Source organism: Myotis daubentonii, chromosome 19 (assembly GCF_963259705.1).
Source record: "Myotis daubentonii chromosome 19, mMyoDau2.1, whole genome shotgun sequence".
NCBI classification, from domain to species: Eukaryota; Metazoa; Chordata; class Mammalia; order Chiroptera; family Vespertilionidae; genus Myotis; species Myotis daubentonii.
In genome coordinates this window covers 7,292,033-7,312,141 of record NC_081858.1, presented here as the reverse complement: position 1 = coordinate 7,312,141, position 20,109 = coordinate 7,292,033, and the positions used below count along the sequence as shown (strand labels likewise).

Genomic DNA, 20,109 nt, shown 5'->3' with positions numbered 1-20,109 from the left:
ACCCTTGAAAGGCTGTTTACTTCCTCTTAAGCACTTTGCTTGCAATTAAGGGTCTCCAGTGGGGTCGCTGCTGATAGCTTGCTTATGGTCTCCTGGGTCCAACTGCCCGACTTGGGCCGTGGGCAGGGAAAAGCAGGAGAGAGTCATGCTTTTTCACTCAATTAACCCTTCAAAAACCTTATAAAGCTGGAACTCGTAGTAAGCCCCCAAACAGGTAGTGACACAGAACATGCTTTTAAAGAGAGAAACCCTGGACACAATCTGATCCTTGGTGCGAATCCACGCTGCCGCCCCGCTCCCGACCTTGTCGAAGTGCTCCTGGAGCAGCCCCTCGGCACGGAGTCAGCTGCCCTTGGCAGAGGTGGGAGGGGGGCTGTTCTGGGACTTCGGTCCAACTTCGCATCAGAACATTTGCCAATTACCTTGCTTGTTGGGTGCTATGGTATAGGGAGTGATTTTTATGATCTGGTCTTTTCTAGTAGGTTCTTAAGTCTCTTCTCTTATAATGCTGCTTAAGTCACACCTTTGCACAGGACAGAAAGGGGAAGTAAGATGTGCAGTATTTCAAATGCAGGGTCCTCCTCTAGATCAGAGGTTGTGACGTTGTGCATATTGCATTTAACTAGCTATTCAGAAGGACCAATTTCCCAATCTATTTCTTTAATGTCTGAAGATCTGAGAGGCCTGAGATTCCATCCTGTTGGTCAAAGTCTTAAAGACCACGTAAGAAAGCAGGCGTACTAACTCTGCAGGTGCATGAGGCTGGGATGGATGCCGACTAGCCATGGGAAAGGAGGATATAACGGTTGCTCTGCGTACGTGTCTATAATACAGCAGCCTTGCAATGCGGTGGAGGCCATACGGATAGGCATTCAGTGTCTTGACCTTGGAGTTAGGGAAACCAAGTCTGTGTGACCTTGAAAAAGTCACTTGCATTTCTAATGGTCATTTCTCCTATTTAAAATGTGGATGACGATGGTATCTCCTTCCTGAGCTGGTCAGAATTATGGGAGATCCTGCAGAGAACGGATCAGAATGGTGCGTGGAGCACAAAGTGCTAGATAAATGTCAGCTATCCTTGTCGTCCTCACTGTCATCTGAGATAAGGGGACAGGGGCTCCGAGGACCCGAAGGCCTTGCCCAAGGTCACACAGCTGCTGCATGGCAGAGCTGGGGTCACCACCCGGGGCTGTCCAGCTCAGGAGGCCACTCTTTGTCCTACGCCACGCACGCAAAGAATCGAGGTTTAAAAAGATCTTCATGTGCTATAACTGCAAAGTGAAAAGGATGCCAGCCGATGGGGATCAATGCAAAGATATTCACGGGTGCTAAGAAGTTTACTTACGGGAGTGGAGGGATGGACAGACCTGGACGGATCATTCTGAAAAGATCGGAAAGCTAAGTCGCCCTGGCCAGGTGGCTCCGTTGGTTGGAGCATAGGCCTGTACACCAAAAGGTTGTGGGTTTGATTCCCGGTCAAGGCAACTGATTGATGTTTGTCTCTCGCATTGATGTTTTTCTCCCCCCCACCCCCTAAAAATCAATAAAAACATACCCCCGGGTGAGGATTAAAAGGTGAAGACCTGATAGCTAAGAGCAGCAAATCCCTAAGCTTATGCGGGAGCTCAGCATGGCTGCTAGAACGGGGCCTGCAACCTCGGGGCCTCGGGTGTCCTGTTCCCATCAGGGATGGTAACAATAGCCTCGGCGCACTTGGCAGCGGTCACAGGACCTGCACTGCACTGTGACCAGGTCTGCAATGACACTTCCAGCAGGACAGAGCGTGTCCTTCTACTAAAGCGAAAGGCGTGGGAAACCAGGTCTTAGGAAGAGCAATTGGAAGGAATCAGGGCCCAGGAGAGATTGGCCAAGGTCTTGACTCCTTGCAGGTGTTTCATCTGGAAGAAGCAAACATTTTCGTAGGTGTCCCCGGAGGGTGTCACTGGGATCAACATGAAGTGCTAGGGAGAGATGCTTTGTCCTAAGCTACAGTCAGGTGATTCCTAACACTCAGGACTTCAAACAGACAGTGGCTGTTTTGTGCAGTAATGAGCCCCCCGTCATTCTAACAGCCTGTAAGCAGGACTCTAGAGAAGCCTTACCCTCCAGGGGACGATGCCTGGACTAAGTGATTTTGACTGAGGTGCTATGGCACAATTAGCAGTTCTGCAAGGGAGAGGTCTACATGGCAAACTTTTCATAGAGCTGTTCTCTTTCCACAGTGATCACCACCACCTCCTTCTCCTGTCCCTCCAGGTGGGAGCTTGGAAAGGAAAAGCAGGAAACCAACATGCTACAAAGCAGCAACGGGGTCTCCATGGCACTCGGGATGGTGACGGGAAACCGGTGTGTGGAGTCAGCGGGGACTCCCGCCTCCCTGCGGGGGCTTCTGGAGCAGCGGGTGGTACCTGGGTGAATAAGGTTCCCACCTGGATTTAGGGCTCTGAAGGTTCTGACGGCTGAGAAGACGAGCGGCTGAGACCCGCTTCTTGTGCACGTTGGATAGACCTGCGGGGAGAAAATCAAAGTCCTCCTGAAATGGGTTAAACAGGTGTCAGTAGAACATCTTCAGCTTCTACTGACCCTCTACTCACACTCCCACTGTCCTCTGGAGCAGCGGTCGCTAAACCTTCGGACCTCACGGACCACCAGTGGTTGGCGGGCCATCAGTGGCCGACCGCTGCTCGGGAGTGAAGCGAAGGGAAAAGGAGGAAGAGGTCAGGCGGCTGTGGGTGGGGTGGGTGGGGTGGTTGCGGAAATGCAGGACACAGAGCAAGTCTGGTTGGACTGATTGAAAAGAGGAGGGTTCGGGGTAACACCCCATCCTCCGGGAGAGAGCGATGTCCATGTGCATGTTCCACTGAGCGCGGGGCAGCAGCCGTGTCTGCATTGGGAGGACTGAACGGAAGGGCCTAAGCGAGGACGCCCACTTCCTCTCAGCACCTCTCCCATGTGACAGCTCCAGACTCTCCTTTGCCCCACCGACCTGAGCGCCCCCCCCCCCCCCCCCCCCCCCCGGCCACGGAGCCTGGCAAGAGGTACCTTGTGTGAGCTCTGGAGCTTCGGCCACATAGGTGAGGCGGAACTTGTTCCTCTTCCAGCTGCGGTCATTGCTGATGAGGGAGTTGTTCGCCTTCTCAATGTTGACATCATCTCCCACGCAGAACACGTCACAGGCTGTCTGTGGCACACACAGGGCTTTCAGTGGCCTCCGTCAGCCAGGAAGAACTCCTCTCCAAGAGCTCTGAGTCATGGCATGTATCCCACCATCCAACCATCCATCCATCTACCCACCTACCCACCCATCCCTCAACCCCTCCATCTATCAACCCCTCCAACTTCCACCCATCCACACAGGCACCCATCCACCCACCAGTCTGTTGGTCCATCCATCCATCTACTAATCCATCTATATTTTTTGAGTGCCTTTGATGTGCTGGACATATCACATTTACTATTGTCTTTAGGACCTCACATCTATCTTGTATGTAACTCTATGTACTTATTTATAAAACCAACATGTGTAGAGGTCTATTATTAAACAATAAAGGAAACACGTTAGAATTTCCTATCCATCTTCCTCTACAGATTTTAAAAAGTTACATTAAAGGCAGAATATATTGAATGTCTGTATACCTGCACATACATTTATTTTTCATTTGCTAAGTTTATAAGTTCTCTAACTCTAGTGATCCTAAGAATTACTGTTCAGAATTATTTTTAGAGATAAAAGCCACGGATAACTCCAAAGGTTCTCAAGGATAGCTTTTCACCAATTTTTGGGCTCGTGTTGATTTTTAGATGATTCCAATGCCCATCAACTGATGAATGGATAAACGAAATACGGTATATCCATAGAATGGAATATTTGGCCATGAAAAGGAATGTGCCTTCATCGAGTGATCATGGTTAACATCTCTAAAATAAGTCATGTTGACCCCAGGGATCCTGGCATGAGGTGATGAGGACACCTCTCTTCTGGGATATTCTTCCCCAAACCTATCACCCCACTCTAATCTTGAAAAAAAGATGAGACAAGGTCAAATTGAGGGACACGCTACAAAATGCCTCACCAGTACTCTTAGAGACTCTTAAGATCATGAAAGGGAAGACTGAGAAACACAGCTGGAGAGATGAAGAGATGTTTTGACAATGCGATATGGTAGCCTGGATTTGATCTTGAAACAGAAAAAGGGCATCGGTGGGAAAACGGGTGAAACCTGAAGAAAGCCTATATCACCGTATCACTGTTCCTAGTTTTGACACGTGTACCATGAGTATGTTAACAGTGAGGCACGGTGGGTGAAGGGAACTCTTTGTACATCCTTGTTACTTTTCTGTAATCTCAATGTATTATCAAATAAAAAATGTTAAAAAAGAAAGGAATGAAGTACTGACACATGCTACAACATGGATGAACCTCGAGAATATTATGCTAAAGTGAAGGAAGCCAGGCATGAAAGACCACATTCGTATGAAATGTGCAGCATAGGCACATCCCTAGAGACAGAAAGCAGATTAGTGGTTGCCAGGGCTGGGGTTGGAGTGTGAGGATAGGGGGGTAACAGCTCAAGGACAGAGTGGCTTGTAACAGACCCTGCTTCTGGGATGCTCAAAGTTGGCCGATTGAAGTCAACAACCACACAGTTATCTTGAGGTGTGAGAAAAGCCAAGTTATCTCCACTCTCCCCATCCAGGAAGAAAGCAGGAACAGGCTATTGACAGCCTCCCACACAGGTTTCTTTATAGCTCAGAGGCCTCAGTTTCCCACTTGCTCTACACCTGCATTTGCTTTCAGAATGAAAAGTATCAACTGGATGACAGAAGGTTGTGTAGCCCCTTTTCTCCAGGGGCTGCTGGTAAGAAGGTTCTCCAGGGCTGAGGAAAGAGCAGGTAAAGGTGGGTCTATAGTTATTGCTTTTTCGTTCTCCCCTAGGGGCAACTAAATCATGCCCCACACGCAGATAGGAGGCCAGTAGTCCTTTATCCTCCTGTGGCCTCATGTCTAGAGTAGGATGTCCTAGCAGGATGGAATGGCTCTGTGCTGTCTGACAGGGTGACCACCAGCCACTTGTGGTTTTTGAGCACACGAAACATGGCTGGTGCTACCGAGAAATGGATGTTTTAATCCAATGTAATGTATACATAGAAAATTAATATAGAATAACCTATTAATATAGAATGAATATATATAGAATGAGATAAATGAACTATATATAAATGAACTATATTTTATATAGTTACATATTCTCATAAAGAGTGAGAAGGGATAATTCATATCATATAAAATTCACCATTTAAAAATGTACAAGTCAGTGGTTTTTAGTATATTTACAAGGATGTGCCGCTGCCACTACCACCATTCACTTTCAGAACATTTTTGTGACCCCAAAGACACTCTGAACCATCATTAACAGTAACTTCCATTTCTGCTTTTTTCAAAATCTTGGCAACCACTAATCTACTTTCTGTCTCTACAGATTTGCCTATTCCAGACATTTCACATCAATGGAATCATATAATACGTGGCCTTTCGTGTCTGGCTTCTTTCACTGAGATCATGTTTTCAAGGTTCATCCATGTTGTAGCATGTGTCAGGACTTAATTCCTTTTTATGGCTGAAGAGTATTCTTTTGCATAAGCATACTGAATTTTATTTATCCGCTCATCATATTTAGATTTAAACAGCCACATGTGGCTAGTGGCTCCCACAGTGGCCAGTGGATATTTAGCATAAGAGGAATATGCTTCTTGAAGTAGACAAGTTGGTGAGACCTGAGTTCCAGGTCAAGGCATGGCCCTTGGTTTAGTTAATCAATTCTATGTGTTTTGTCTACTTGTCGACCAAATGTGAGTGAGGGCTGGATTCCTCCCTGAAATTCCAAGACTCTGCAATTTCTTTGTAGACCAACTCCTTAGCCACATGCAGGAGTTTGGGTTCAGGGTGGAGAATGTGTGTTGTAAGGTCACCCAAGCTCATCCGAGTTGTTTAAAGCTGCCTCCTGGGTGGATACCTGGGGGAAGTTCCCGGGGTCCTCCCAAGTTTCTTCTCTTTCTGATGGTTTAGGCAGTCTGTCTTTGGGGGCCAAGGGGAGCATGACCTTTCCCCCTGGGTCTCTGAGATCTGGGGGGATGGTTACCTTGAAGACCTTCTTGGCCCAGGTCCTGAACGCCTCCTCCTGCCCACAGAGCTCATCCCCTTCCTTCATCTTCAGGATCCTCTCTCCTCCCAGCTCTTCCAGGAGGGTGTCCACAGCGTGGCCAAAGGCGCAGAAGTGCGGGTACGCCCTCGAGCCAAGGCCAAACACTGAGAACCTGCCAACGAGATAAGAGAAAGCTCATGTGAGGTTGGGCTGCGGGGGTGCCTGGTGCTATGAATAGAACCATGCCTCCTCAAATTCATATGTGGAAGCCCTACCCCCAGTGTAACTACTTGTATTCAGAGATGGTGCCTCCAAGGTGGTGACTGAGATGAAATGAGGTCATCACGTGAGGGCCCTAATCTAATGGAACTGGTGTCCTCATTAGAAGAGGACGGGACACCTGAGTCCCCCTCTCTCTGCTTGCGCACAGTGGGAAGGCCAGGTGAGGACACACAAGCAGGTGGCTGTCTGCAAGCCAGGAAGAGAGGCCTCACCAGAAACCAGTCCTACTAGCACCTTGATCTTGTACTTCCAGCCTCCACAACTGTGAGAAAATAAACTTCAAGTGTTGGAGCTACTTGGTCCGTGGTGTTTTGTTAAGGCCACCCAAGCAGGCCAAGACACCTGCTTGTTTTTTCTCTCCCAGAAGGACTGTGGTTAGCCATGATGGTCAGGCAAGCCCAAGCCTATTGGAGAAGGCTAGCATTCAAATAGCCCTTAGGGGGCTTCTCCCTTCCTCTGGAATCTACTAGGCCAGTGGTTCTCAACCTTATGACCCTTTTTTTTTTTTTAAATATATTTTATTGATTTTCCACAGAGAGGAAGGGAGAGAGACAGAGAGTCAGAAACATCGATGAGAGAGAAACATCGATCAGCCGCCTCCTGCACACCCCCCAACGGGGATGTGCCCGCAACCCAGGTACATGCCCTTGACCGGAATCGAACCTGGGACCCTTCAGTCCGCAGGCCGACGCTCTATCCATTGAGCCAAACCGGTCTCGGCCCTTCTGGCCCTTTAAATACAGAACCTCATGTTGTGACCCAGCCATAAAATTATTTCCGTTGCTACTTCATAACTGTCATGTTGCTACTGTTATGAATCATAATGTAAATATCTGATATGCAAGATGGTCTTAGGCGACCCCTGTGAAAGGGTCGTTCAACCCCCAAAGGGGTTGCGACTCACAGGTTGAGAACCGCTGTACTAGGCAATCCTGTCCTCAGGAGAAAATTCCCCATTTGTCCTAAGGACGATGAGTCGGGGGTAGTGATCATCCAGAATCATTGGCTGTTCCCTGTGTGTCCCTTTCTAAGTTGTACTAATTGGGAATATTTGTCTACATTAATGGGAAGCTTAAATTCTACAAGTTTTGTAATTCTACAAACCAGAGCAGTTTTAAGTACAAAGACAATGGGAATTATAACACAGAGGTCCTCAGGGGCCTGTATCAATGAGGAGACCAAGAGGACTTGTCGCTGACACGTCACATGTGGGTGTGGACAGGCCCTTCTGAAAGGGGAGGAGGGGTCTGTGAATGTGCTGGCTCCGCCCCTTGCAATGTCTATGAAATTAATTGGTCTCACAGACCCTCCTTGCATAGCCACCACCAAGATGCTGCTCTCTGAATAGATGGGAGTCAAGTTAGTGAGATTTCGGTCGAAGTGGAGATGGGGGCTGGCTGCTTTCCGGTATGGGAAGTGGGGGGCTGGGCCTCAGGTGGCCCCTCTTCCTAGCTTGGTGTGTCCTACAGACACTTGATGTCACACTTCCAGGGCTTGGTCCCGGCTGTAGGTCTTGACCTCTTTGGGACTGGAGTGACAGGTTCCCAGCGGGACAAGCATGCCCCATCCCACTTCTTCCCCAGGTCGGAGTGTTCTGCTGCAGACCGTCATGGCAGACACACCAAGGAGTGGAGCTGTCTGAACTACTCCATCCAGGGTCTGGTGCTGTCCCCAAATGTCATTTTTAGGACAAGGGGTCCAGGATGGTGAGATGGGGGGTCAGGGGCGGAGGCAGGAGACGCTGGGAAGCAATTCCATCATGGAGAATGAACTTGAGATAGGTCCAGGTGTCTCACAGGTCAAATGAAAGTTATCCCCTCCTTTCTCATCTCATTCTCCTCCTCTTTCCTGCCCTCCATTCCTCCTGGTTCCAGAGCCTTTCCACGGAAAGTGGATGAGAGTAGGCGGTGCTTTCCCCCATCCCTACGATCTTCCTGGACCTGGATTCCTCCCCCTTTCCTCGCAGGGCAGCAGCCTGCTGGGTAGAGAGCTGGTGACCAGGAGTGGACTGGTTGGAGGGCCGCCCTCAGCCTGAGCAGATCTGGGACCCCCAGCACCAGCCTGCCGTGTGGTTAAGGGGTTGCTCCACAAATCTGCAATCTGAATGTTGGTGACATCCACCACACTTGACTGTCACCAACGCTGCTCCTCATTAGCGCTGTTGAACCTGCATTTTGTTTGTGCTGACTAGCTCCTCCAGCCCACGTGTTCACAGCAGATGGTCCAAGGGGTGAGTTCCTGAATACGCTTCCCGATGCACCTGAAGACCTGCATCAGCGTCACTTCCCAGACTCACGTTTCCATCACCGTCTTCACCTCCTGGCTTCAGAGTTCCTATTTTAAGCCTCTACACCAGGAGTTGGCCAGCTTATTGTACAGGGGGCCAGAGAGTAAATATTTTTAGGCGAAGAAACAAAATGGAAATGATTATATAGCTACTTATATTAACAAGAAAGAACAAATCCCCACACATTTTTTTTTACGACGAAGTTAAAAATGTGCTACTAATAATGATAATAATTATAGCTCAGTATAATTTTTTAGTAACATATGTACTCATGAGAACGTAATTCTTTTTCATGGGAGATAGCATTTTGCTTAATTGGGGCTCAAAGGTAGTGTTTTTTTTTTAAAAAAATCATTAAATGAATTGCAAGTGTTCAGGTGTGAAAACCACTCTGAGCTCATGGGTTGTACACAGACAGACAGTGGCCAGGCTGTATCTGGACCACGGCTGTCACTTGCCATCACCCGCTGTAAGCCATGGTGGATTTAATAAGGGAAAAATGGGTCTGACTGTCAAACTATGCAGCTGACATTACATTGTCAAACTAAAAAAAAGGTACAGATTTCAAAACCTATACAGAATGGACAGCACCAAGGGGGAGCCCTACTGTAAACCACGGACTTGGTGAGTTCATGACGTGTCAATGCAGGTTCATCAGCTGTACGAATGTACCCTCTGGTGGGAATGCTGATGGCGGAGGAGGCTGTGTATGGATGCGTCGTGGGGCAGAAAGTATATGGGGAGTCTCTGTACATCCCCCTGAATTTTTCTATGAACCTACGACGGCTTTAAAAACGAAGTCTATTGCAGAGTGGACGGATGGCCACAATGCTTCACTATCGAGGAGCCCTGTGAGCTGAGTCATCTGCTCTGAGCATCTGTGAAGAAGCTTCAGTTAGCGGCCAGCTTTAGTTAGAGGTTCCCGGCCAGGCCTGGACACTGTGCTTGTATCAGCCTCGTCTTGACCGATGATCTGTGAAACCAAGGGTCTGGCATGACATCCAGTTTTCTTTCTTTCCAAATACCCATTAAACTGAAGACACAACTATTGAAGTACAAAATATATGTCCGTGTACTACCTAAAGTTACCTCCTGGCATGTGACGATGCTTTTGAAAATAAAGGAGTTAGGCCAGTATCTTTTGAATCTGACTACACATTGGAGTCCATTGGGGAAATATTTTCTCAGTTTTTAAACATTTGTTGATTGATTTGAGAGAGAGAGAGCGATTTGTTGTTCCACTTATTGATGTATTCGTTGGTTAATTCTTGTATGTGTCCTGACTGGGGATTGAACCCACAACCCTGGTGTATTGGATGACACTAAACAACAGACATACCCGGCCGGGGGAGGGGAGAAGTAGGCTTTTTTTTTTTTTTTTGAAAAGCAATGCTTGGTCCCAATCGTAGGCCGATTACACCAGAATCTCTGGAGGTGGGCGTGGTTATGGGTGCATTGTAAACACCTCCAGGTGCTTTTAATGCACGACTAGCTTTGAGAACCACTGGGTTATGGCAGTTTGTCTCCAGAAGCTTCTATCATATCACTTGGGAAGGACAGGTCATTGAGTAATTTCTAGGGGTCAACGTTCTCCATCACCAGTGACGTGCTGATGAGGGGGTGAAATGTGTGAGATGGGGTGAAAGGTGGGTGATGGGGTAAAGGTGTGAGGTGGGGTGAAAGGTGGGTGACGGGGTAAAGGTGTGTGTGTGGAAAAACGGGATTGAGGGGAAATGAGGCTGTGCATTTACGAAGAGGAGTCAGGTGCAGCCAGGGTGCAACTGGTTGTTCCAGGGATGAAGAGGCGTGGAAGGAAGACACCCCACAGCAAAGAGCCCACCTTGCAGCTGAGTCCAGTTCCCCAAGAGCCATTGCCATCCCTGATGCCCGAGCCCCTTGCTCACCTCACATTTGCCAGGGGGCCGGTGCTCTCAAAGTTGTCTCTGTGGTTCGGCCCATTGCCTGATGATTTGTGGAAGTCGGAATAGGAGGAAACACTATTGAACCTGACCTTGTAGCTCCTGCCAAAAGGAGAGAGAGCCATGAGCTCTGGCTTGAGCCCTCGCCTGAGGTCACCACCCCGGATCTTCAAAGGACCAGTCCTGGTTCTAGGACCCTCTCGGGTGTGATGAGTGAGACCACAGCACCCTCAGGCCTCCTCCACAATGGATCAACTCACCCTCGCCCACCACCGTGCCAGCCAGCCATCTGTCCTTGATGCCGTGTGTATTAAAGGGTTTCTTTCTGACCACACTCAGCTCAGGAAATTGAAAGCCAAACACTCAAAATGATTGACTAGGCAAGAAGGCAGGAAGGAGTGGAACAGACCACCCCTAACCATCAGACCATGCTTCCTTGCTACCCAAATTGTAACGTGTGTAAGGATCAGCCTGGGACTGTGTTAGGCAGATCCTGATTCTGAAGTCTTGGGGCTGGGCCTGAGAGTCTGCATTTCTAATAAACTCCCAGGAGATGCCGCTGCCGCTGCCGCGGGTCCCCAGACCTCACTTTGCGTAGCCGGACCTGGACTTGTACCGTCCACTGTGGTGGCCATTGGCTACCTGTGGCTATTTGAATGTAAAGCCAAATTCATTCACACCAAATACAATGAAAAATTCCGTTTCTCACTTGCACTAGCCACACGTCAGTTGCTCACTCAACAACCACGTGCGGCAGAAATACAGACCACGTTCGTCACCCTAGGAAGTTCGACTGGACGTGGCTCTTTCTGTCCAGTTGTGGTCCTTAGACACTTCCGGGGTCTGTCACATCCCGCCTTCCACGTCAGCATGGAAAGCGCTCAGCCCTGACTCGTGGCAGGAGAGGAGGCTGGCGTTCTCATTAAAGTGTTGGAAGGGGAAGGGAGATGTCACTGGGACTCAGACCTCAGCACTAGGGGCTCAGGAGCCTGAAGCCTCAAGAAAACACAGCTGGTTTTCCAGTTTTTCTCTAACAGTAAGTTTTGACCTCAGACAGGGCAGAAACAAAACGTAAAACAAAACAAAACAAAAAATGTCTCCAGGACAACCCCCCCAAAACCAAACCAAACCAAGAAATCCAAGCCTCCAAACAGAAGAAACAAAGCAAAGCGAAACACAAAAACTCAAGACATCAATCTGAGCGCAAAAGACAGAAAAAGAAACTGCGCCTTCTGGCAGCAGGGGTCCTAGGCGGGATCCTCAGTTCTTGCTCCAGGATCGGGAAAGGTCTAAATGCACGTAAGCGTAGTTTCTGCCCTAAAATAGTCACACATGGAGTCACTTCCCCAAATAAGGCATGCGACACACCAGGGGGTGGCCGTGGTGTTAGTGGGAGGGATGGGGGGTGGTTGTGGGGTGAGAATAGCAGCGCGTGTTTTTGTATGAGGGTCACGGTTTCCCGAATGCTTTCCTCTCTGTTGTTATCCTTTGGCCCGCACAACAGCCAGCTCCCAGGCGAAGTCAGGACAGAGAGAGCTTCTCCCCATTTGGTGGACGAGAAAGACTGAGGCCCAGAGAGGTCAAGGGACTGGCTCCAGGTCGCTTAATGAGTTAGTGGCACAGCCTGGGTTAGAACCTCAGGTTTCCTTGGCACCTGGATGTGGCCTTGGAGGTTCGAGCATTGGGCATGCATGCGCACGCGTGCAGACACACATCTCCCTGCACACATGCATGCACACAGGTGCATGTATGCACACGCACACCCGCTCTACCTGTGCTGGCTGTCACGGGCTGCAGCCAGACCATGGACTTCTGTGTCACCTCGGGGGAGGGGAGGCCCTTTACGGGAAAAGAAACGCAAGGGTTCCGGGTACCTAGAGGGGAGAATGGATGGTGCCCTATCTCTCCCTGAAGGAGGGGACCCGCTGGAGACCACCCAGGCTGGCATGGGCCGGAGAGGGGCGGGGACAGTGAGTGCTGGAGCTGGGCACAGAACGAGGGCTGAGTGCAAGGGACTCAGCCACCCCCTGGACATGGAAGGCATGCGAGTTTGGCCACACGTGCTCGGCTACAAGAAAACCAAGAGGGATTTTCTGCGAACCACGGCCAGCGGCGGCATTTGGTGCCCAACTGCAGACACGGGTCTGCTCTGAGCTGGAGGCGGCGCTGTGCCGGCCTCGCTGACAGGCAGCTCCGTCTGCACCTGCCACACGCTCTCCACTTGGTGGGCGATTTAAGGGCTTTTCAAGGGTAACGTTGATTCCAGGTGTTTCTCAGATCACGGAATCTCTTCAGAACCCAGCCCCACGTTGGATGCGCTTTCACGTGAACATCGTTTGACCGCAGGCCACTCTCTGCCTTCTTTCGAATGCAACCCCCACCCAAGCTGCAACGCCGCCCTGAGCATCAGGTGGCACAGCGCCAGGGCAAGCAGTGCATTTCACTGGTTCCGCACGCCGGGTCCCGGTGGCGGGAGAGAACTGGCGTCTGCACAGGGCCCCCAGTTTCTCACAGGACACACACCTCTAGTTCCTAATTCACGTCTTACAAATGGGAGCGCTCAGGCAGGTGCAATAAACACCATTTGATAGGAAAAGAAACCGAGGTGCAGGGCCCCGAGGTGACCAACCCAGGACCCTATAATTAGAGACCAGAGCATCAGCGCTGGTGGGGCGGGCGCACGCACCCAGCGGCTGAAATCGGCCACAGCTGGACTGTCGGTCACAACCGCCATCCACCCAGACCTCAAGCGTGAACCCCAGGTGCCAAAAGACAATTTCCAGTCCCCCCCAGGGGGGTCATGCGGCCGTGGAGGGCCGTCCACTTACTTCCTTTCCTCCTGCACAGAGTTGGGGTGCCTCATTTCCATCAAAGCACAGCCGAATTTCTGCAGACCAAAAGAGGTGAGTGACATGTCAAGAGTGTATTGTTAAAGCTGGAATATGCTCAGGCGCCGAGGGGCCGGGGTCCTGGCTGGAAAAGGAGGAGTCTGATGCCAGGGGGCCCGGATGTCCGAGATGGTGAGATGGCGAGGGGCTCAGCAGGGCAGCAATGCTTGCGCTGCAGACGCACACGGGAGGGTCAGCTGCTTAAAGAACTGCAGAAGTGGACTCCCGACCCCAGCACACCAAGCCCCTTGTGGAGGCTTTCTCTCTATAAAAATATTGTCCCTGCCGAAACCGGTTTGGCTCAGTGGATAGAGCGTCGGCCTGCGGACTGAAAGGTCCCAGGTTCGATCCCGGTCAAGGGCATGTACCTGGGTTGCGGGCACATCCCCAGTAGGCGGTGTGCAGGAGGCAGCTGATCGATGTTTCTCTCATCATCGATGTTTCTAACTCTCTATCTCTCTTCCTTCCTCTCTATAAAAAATCAATAAAATATATTTAAAAAAAAATATTGTCCCCACTTTTCTCACGTGGAGCATCAAGCTCCAGGGGACACCCAGCTCTTGGTTTGAGCATCCATTCCAAAGAAGCAGCCATTTCACTAGGAACCAGCCAGGCCCTGGGTGCCAATAGACAGAGGACTTGGAATTGTCCACTCTTGGCCGAGCTTAGATCCACATTGAAACCACTGTCTTTGAGGCCCTGGGAGGATGTGCTACTGGACAGCGGGTGCAACGGTAGCCCCTCTTTCTTCCTGCTGATGGAAACACGTGCTAGAACAGGCGAACACTCATCTTACCTCCCCATTTTCAGGGGGGTCTCCATTGCCAAAGGTGCTGGTGACCACCAGGACCAGCGTTTCATGTTCCAGGTGCACAATGTCATAGTCTTCCATGGATATCACCTAGGTGGGAGAGCGGGGCGGGGGGGGGACGCGGCAAAGAGGGGGGAAGGAGGAGGAGGAGGAGAAGCAGAAGATGAGTCATCTTGAGCCCTCTCCTTTGGAAGAACCAAATGTGTGGGGAGTCGCTATTTCATGGGTAGACCTGCAAGCCTCTGGCAGGGTGGGACCTCCTATGGTCCCTGTGGCCTGGAGGCCGTAGGGAATCTGGGGAAATGGTGGAAGGGGGTGACTGCCGGTAGAGACAGGTCCTAATGGAGACCCTTCAGCTTTTTAAAACCAACTGATCTTGGAATCTCCTTGACCACATCTAGGCTGGGAGTGACCTGGCTGACTGGATCTGACCACCGGCTGCTCAGCCCCCTTTCTAGCCTCCCTCCAGCAGGGTGGATGGCCTGGGCCAAACAAGTCTGAGAGACCTGTTTTGGGGAAAGAGTGTTGCCCTGTCTCCTCGTGTCACTCGAGAAAGATTTTTCAACGGCAGTTCTAGGGAAGCCCAATCTCTGGAGGTGTTTCCCAAAACAAGTGAGCCGCAAACAGACATGCCTGGGGAGCATTCACATTCTCTGCCCTCCCCTTTTGGAGGTGACAACACAGACTTGCAGACTAAAGGCTCTGACAAGTCCTGCAGCAAAGAAACCCACTGAACTGCATTTAACGCAGAGCTTCTTCAACGGACTCCAGAACGGATTTTCATAAAACCCTCTCACAGTTTCCTCTAGATCTGGGGGTTTCATTTTGTGATTCCTGGACTCCTGGGGGGAGGTTCGCAGAGAGAGGGACATCACCGTCCCCTGAAACTTATGAAAATGTGAGCGTGTATGCTGACGGGCAACTTGGGATGTGCTTTCATCCATTCTCAAAGGGTTCTACTCTGCGGACGTCCCCCTCTCCCCTCCCCACTTTAATCACCACGAGGGGCTGGAGAGCTGGCAGTGCCGCTACCCACCTTGGCATCGAAGGCGTGCTTGAAGATCTCACACAGTGTTTTGGCATAGGCCTGCGATTTCCCCGTCTCTGTGCCATACAGGATGGTCGCCTTGACCCTCTTGGCCATTGCCTGCCCCATCAGCTTGGCCGAGAACTTGACGGCTCTGGGAGGAAGGGGAGGGAGAGGACCGTGGGAAATGCCAGGCTGGGACTATTGGGCGGAAGCGTGATCCATGACATTAACCCGAGAGAACGTACTCTCCTGATCTTTGATGGCCTCCGGGAACTCAAAGCCTGAGTTTAGGCACCATTTGACCCCTTTAAGTCCCTCCAGAGCAACGAGTCATGAGCTGAAATGGTTGGTTAACTGTGTTGGGTTGTTCATGGATCAACCCCAGTCTTGAGGACCTTGCTGTGTCAAGCACTGTCCCCAAAAGATGATCATTCATTCATGCACTCATTTGTTCATCCATCAAATGTGTGTTAACCACTTACGTGCCAGGAATTGTGATAGAAGCTGAAGAACATAGAGAATGTAGCTGTGGACAAGCAGCTGTGATGGGGCTTACATTAGTGTGTGTGTGTGTATGTGTGTGTGTGTATGTGTGTGTGTGTATGTGTGTGTGTGTATGTGTGTGTATGTGTGTGTGTGTGTGTGTGTGTGTGTGTGTGTGAGAGAGAGAGAGAGAGAGAGAGAGAGAGAGAGAGAGAGAGAGAGAGAGAAATCACTAACAAATCACTAGGTATTGAGCTCAAAGGGATTTCAGAAGTGAAGGAACAGGTCTGGTTTAGTCAGCTATGCATGCATATCCGGGGTCTTGCACAGCTGATGCCTAATAGGCACTAAATACATCTCTAGCAAAGCAATGAATTTTAAAGGTGCTGCTACCACTGAAGACGTGGGGAGTTCAAATGTCAAGTCTAGGCCCTTTGTAGTTAAATGGAGGATTCAGAACCACTGTTCTTCCTTCCCGTCCATGAGGGCCTGGGCGAGGCAGCCAGGCCAGAGGCCCAGGAATGCCTGGGCTCCCCTCGGAGCGAGCATCCCTGCTCTAACTAGGCATCTCTGAGCAGACAACTTGCTAATTCCTCCTACTGGGGGATTATTGGTGGTAAATTCATCATTTTTTAGAATCAGGGAAACCACCCACGCTGCAGGAGCACTTGGGCTAAGGGGGAGAAACAGAGAGAAATAAAAGGTGCCTGGAGGGTTCCCTTTGAATGATGGGAGCATAAAAAAGCAGCTATAATTAACTTCCATTGTTTCTAGCTCCATCTTAATAGTGCAGTTAATGTTTTAGATTCCCCTCTTCCTCCCCCGCTAGACAGCTGAACTGAAGGGAAGCCAGGGGCTGCCTTCCCTGAGAATATTTGTGATCGCTCATTAGCGAAAGAATGGCTGCTGAGGTGCCCTTGCTTGGCTGGAAGACGGGGTTAGGTGGAAGGAGAGAGGAGGGGAGAAAGGGAGAGAGATGCCATGGACCATATTAACAGAGCCAGCGCCCAGGGTTGAGTCCCTGCAAGACCCACCAGTGTCTCGCTTCTGGGGTCTGTGGCATGGATGGCACCAATTGTTTTACTTTTATTTTTTGCAACTACCCCCCATGCAGAGAGTTCTGGACCCGAGGGCGCTCAGGAAAGAGAGTGAGGAGCTCAGTGCATACTAGCTCCTCTGCCAAAAAGTAAGTTAGTTCTGAACAGGGGTGTCTCCGAGAGAGCCGGCGGAACTCTTTCTTAGGAGAAGCCTGGCATCCCCATTAGAGCATCTCAGGTGGCTCCACCCCACTTGTCAGCTGCCCCCTTGGCTGGCTACATGCTCTTTTTTCTTTTTTAAAATGTTTTTATTGATTTTTAGAGAGAGGGAGAGGGGTAGAAAGACAGAAACATCGAAAAGAGAGAAACAGCATTGATCAGCTGCCTCCTGTGCACCCTCTACTGGGGATCAAGCCTACAATTCAGGCATGTGCCCTGCCTGGGAATTGAACTGGTGACCTCTTGGTTCATGGGCTGACACTCAACCACTGAGCCAGCTGCAGCAGCTGGGCTGGCTATACGTCAGGACAGTTATTCTTTGGTGGCCTTGGTCCATAACCCCCTTCCCGCCCTTCTGTGCTCAGTTAGGACTTATTCATCTTATTCTTCAGCTCCATTGTCACCTCCTGAAGGAAGCCCTCTTTGACCTCCTAAACTCGGTTAAGTCTGTTCTTTGGCACCATGGATCACTCCTCGAGGGCACTCGAAGTGCTGACTGTATTTGTGTGGTTCTCTGACAGATGAATGGCTGTGAGCTTCAAGAGGGCAGGGGCCACATTTGCCTGGCTCATGATGGCTTCCCGAGAGCCTAGTACAGTGCCTGGCAGGGAACAGGCTCTCAGTATCCATTTGTGGGCCAAATGAATGAATGAATGAATGAATGAAATTAGAGTTCAGCCCTGGACAAGAGCACTGTTGGCAGTGCTGTTCTGGACCCAGCTCATCCCAGCTCCTCTCTACGACGGGCTCAGTGACTTCCTGTTGGTAGCTTAAAACTGGCCGTAATGGGAGTATTTACACAATGGCAATTGGCCAACATTACAAATCTACTATTATTTTTACTTTTAATATTATTATCAGGAAAGCTGCTTAGCAACATACCACTGCCTCTGGGAAAAGAATTTAGGAAACTGGGTGAGGAAAGTAAAGTCGGGAGGGAGAAGAACTGTGGTGACATTTACATCCCAGACTCTGAGGCAAAGAAGGCACGAGGGGGCGAATGCAAGTAGAGAAATCTCATCGCACTAGAGGTCAGAGGCATGACTAGCTGCCTGGCTTCCTTTTGGGGGGCTCTCCAGGTTTCGGGGCACATCCACCCCCCACCTACTGCAGGAGACTTACTCTGCCAGCTTCTTGAAGCCGATGGCTCGCCGCTTGGTGGGGGTCCCGTTGGTGCCTTTCCAGAGGTGGGTGTTCCAAGGGTCCGGCTGGGAAGAAAGGACTGGGGTTACTATGGTTACTGGGGTGGGGGAGCCTGGCTCCCCTGGGAGATGCTCAGGATCCTGGGGGCTGTGGCTGCCCAGCCATGCCCAACCTGCAGCCTTGAAGGGAGTGATTCTGAGAGTGATGACCACAGGGGTCCTGGCACAGAGCGGCTGGCCCAGCCGTTCTGCACTGTCCTGCTAGACCAGCGGTTCTCAACCTGTGGGTCGTGACCCCTTTCGCGGTTGAGCAACCCTTTCACAGGGGTCGCCTAAGACCATCCTGCATATCAGATATTTACATGACGATTCATAACAGTGGCAACATGACAGTCATGAAGTAGCCACGAAAATAATTTTATGGTTGGGTCACACCATGAGGAAGTGTATTTAAAGGGCCAGAAGGTTGAGAACCACTGTGCTAGACCTTCCCACTCAGCCCTCAGTCCCTCCCAAGGACTTTCCTTGAGACCCCAGACGACTCATTTAGTCTCCAGGCATCTTTCTGCTAGAGCTGCCTTGTCCAATATGGTAGCCACTAACCAAGCATGGCTACTGAGCACCTGAGCGTCCAAAGTGCTCATCTGAACTGAGCCGTGCTCTCAGCACCACACACACAGGCTACCGAAGACTCGGCACGAAGAGGCAGGGAGGGGCAGGACCTGGTATTCGAAGGAGGGGGTGAGCCGGTAGTTGAGCATCTCCTGGTGGAAGACAGGGGTGATGCTGCCAGACATGGGGGGCACGATCCACACCCAGTCTGCCGGGCAGCCCCCCCGGCAGCGGTATTCATTCTCCATGTGCTTAATGAAGGACTCGGTGGCCGAGTGGTGGTCGACGATGGTCACTTTGTCACTCTGTGGGTGAGAGGGGACGGGGGTCAGGTGGTAAGAGCTGGGGCGTTTCAGGATTCTCCCCCAGAGTGGCGCTTCCCGAAGGACAGGTCCTGGAGATGGTTTGGTGCCCAGTACTGGTCTGCATCTCTCCTTCTGACTGTACCTGGGAGGAAGTCTCCGTTTGCTGCTAACAGGCCTCTCTAGCGAGTCTTCCTCTCTCCTCCCTCGCCCTTTTTCAAACGAACCTCTTACGTAGCTAGAATGGAACAACTCCGTTTTGTTAGTCCTTGTATTTGTTTACTTATTTAAACTAGCAATTCTCTTCCATTTAAGGCAACTGATCTTGGCTCTCCATTTATGGTGGTGATACAAAATCCTGTCTGTCAGCTGATGGTCTGCGTCCCTACGCAAGACAGGGACGATACCTGACATCTCAATTCTGAAAAATCACAGGTGACAAGTCACAACCCCCCCTACTGGTCATCTCTTCCTCAAAAGTCCACCCTCAAGATCAACACGGAGAGGCAGGCATGCCCGATGGGCGGTAGACCTAGCTGGTGGACAGATCTCCCCAAAGGTGGCTCCTGGCAGCGAGGGCTCTTGGACTTTTGGCTCCAAGGCTCTGAAAGGTGCAGTTCCTCCCTGAGGCTTGACGGCCGGGACCCCAGCACTACCTGGAAGCTGTAGAGAACTGCAATGTTGATCTCCACCAGCGCCTGGTCCTTCCACAGGGAGGATGTCTTTCTCGTGTCCAAGTTCATCTTCTTGGCCACTTCCTGCAAGAAGAAGGGAACACAGATTCTCAGGCTGGGACGCTTCAGACCAAGGAGGGGCATGAACGTCCGTGAATGAACGTCTGAACTATCAGTCAGCTCACTGGCAGAGCGAGTCGCTCCCTCTGAAGGTATCTTACCGAGGACCTACCGGTGGTGGGAAACTAGAGACGTGGCTGGCCACTTATTACTGAGCGGA

The 20,109-nt window shown here is 50.7% G+C and overlaps 1 protein-coding gene across 3 annotated transcripts in view; it reads right to left on the bottom strand.

The window, feature by feature from the left end:
* Positions 1-20,109, bottom strand: part of NOS1 (nitric oxide synthase 1) — a 156,226-nt gene that overhangs the window by 23,212 nt on the left and 112,905 nt on the right. For 2 of the 3 annotated variants that reach the window (XM_059677244.1, XM_059677247.1), the window contains exons 11-21: positions 19,812-19,913; positions 18,964-19,158; positions 18,222-18,307; positions 15,367-15,511; positions 14,316-14,420; positions 13,460-13,518; positions 12,404-12,505; positions 10,617-10,733; positions 6,141-6,315; positions 3,043-3,181; positions 2,430-2,508 (exon numbers count right to left, since the gene is read on the bottom strand). In XM_059677244.1, the coding sequence (XP_059533227.1) occupies positions 2,430-2,508; positions 3,043-3,181; positions 6,141-6,315; positions 10,617-10,733; positions 12,404-12,505; positions 13,460-13,518; positions 14,316-14,420; positions 15,367-15,511; positions 18,222-18,307; positions 18,964-19,158; positions 19,812-19,913 (1,304 nt within the window). The remainder of the gene's footprint in view (positions 1-2,429; positions 2,509-3,042; positions 3,182-6,140; positions 6,316-10,616; positions 10,734-12,403; positions 12,506-13,459; positions 13,519-14,315; positions 14,421-15,366; positions 15,512-18,221; positions 18,308-18,963; positions 19,159-19,811; positions 19,914-20,109) is intronic. The other variant, XM_059677246.1, reaches the window with a different exon arrangement.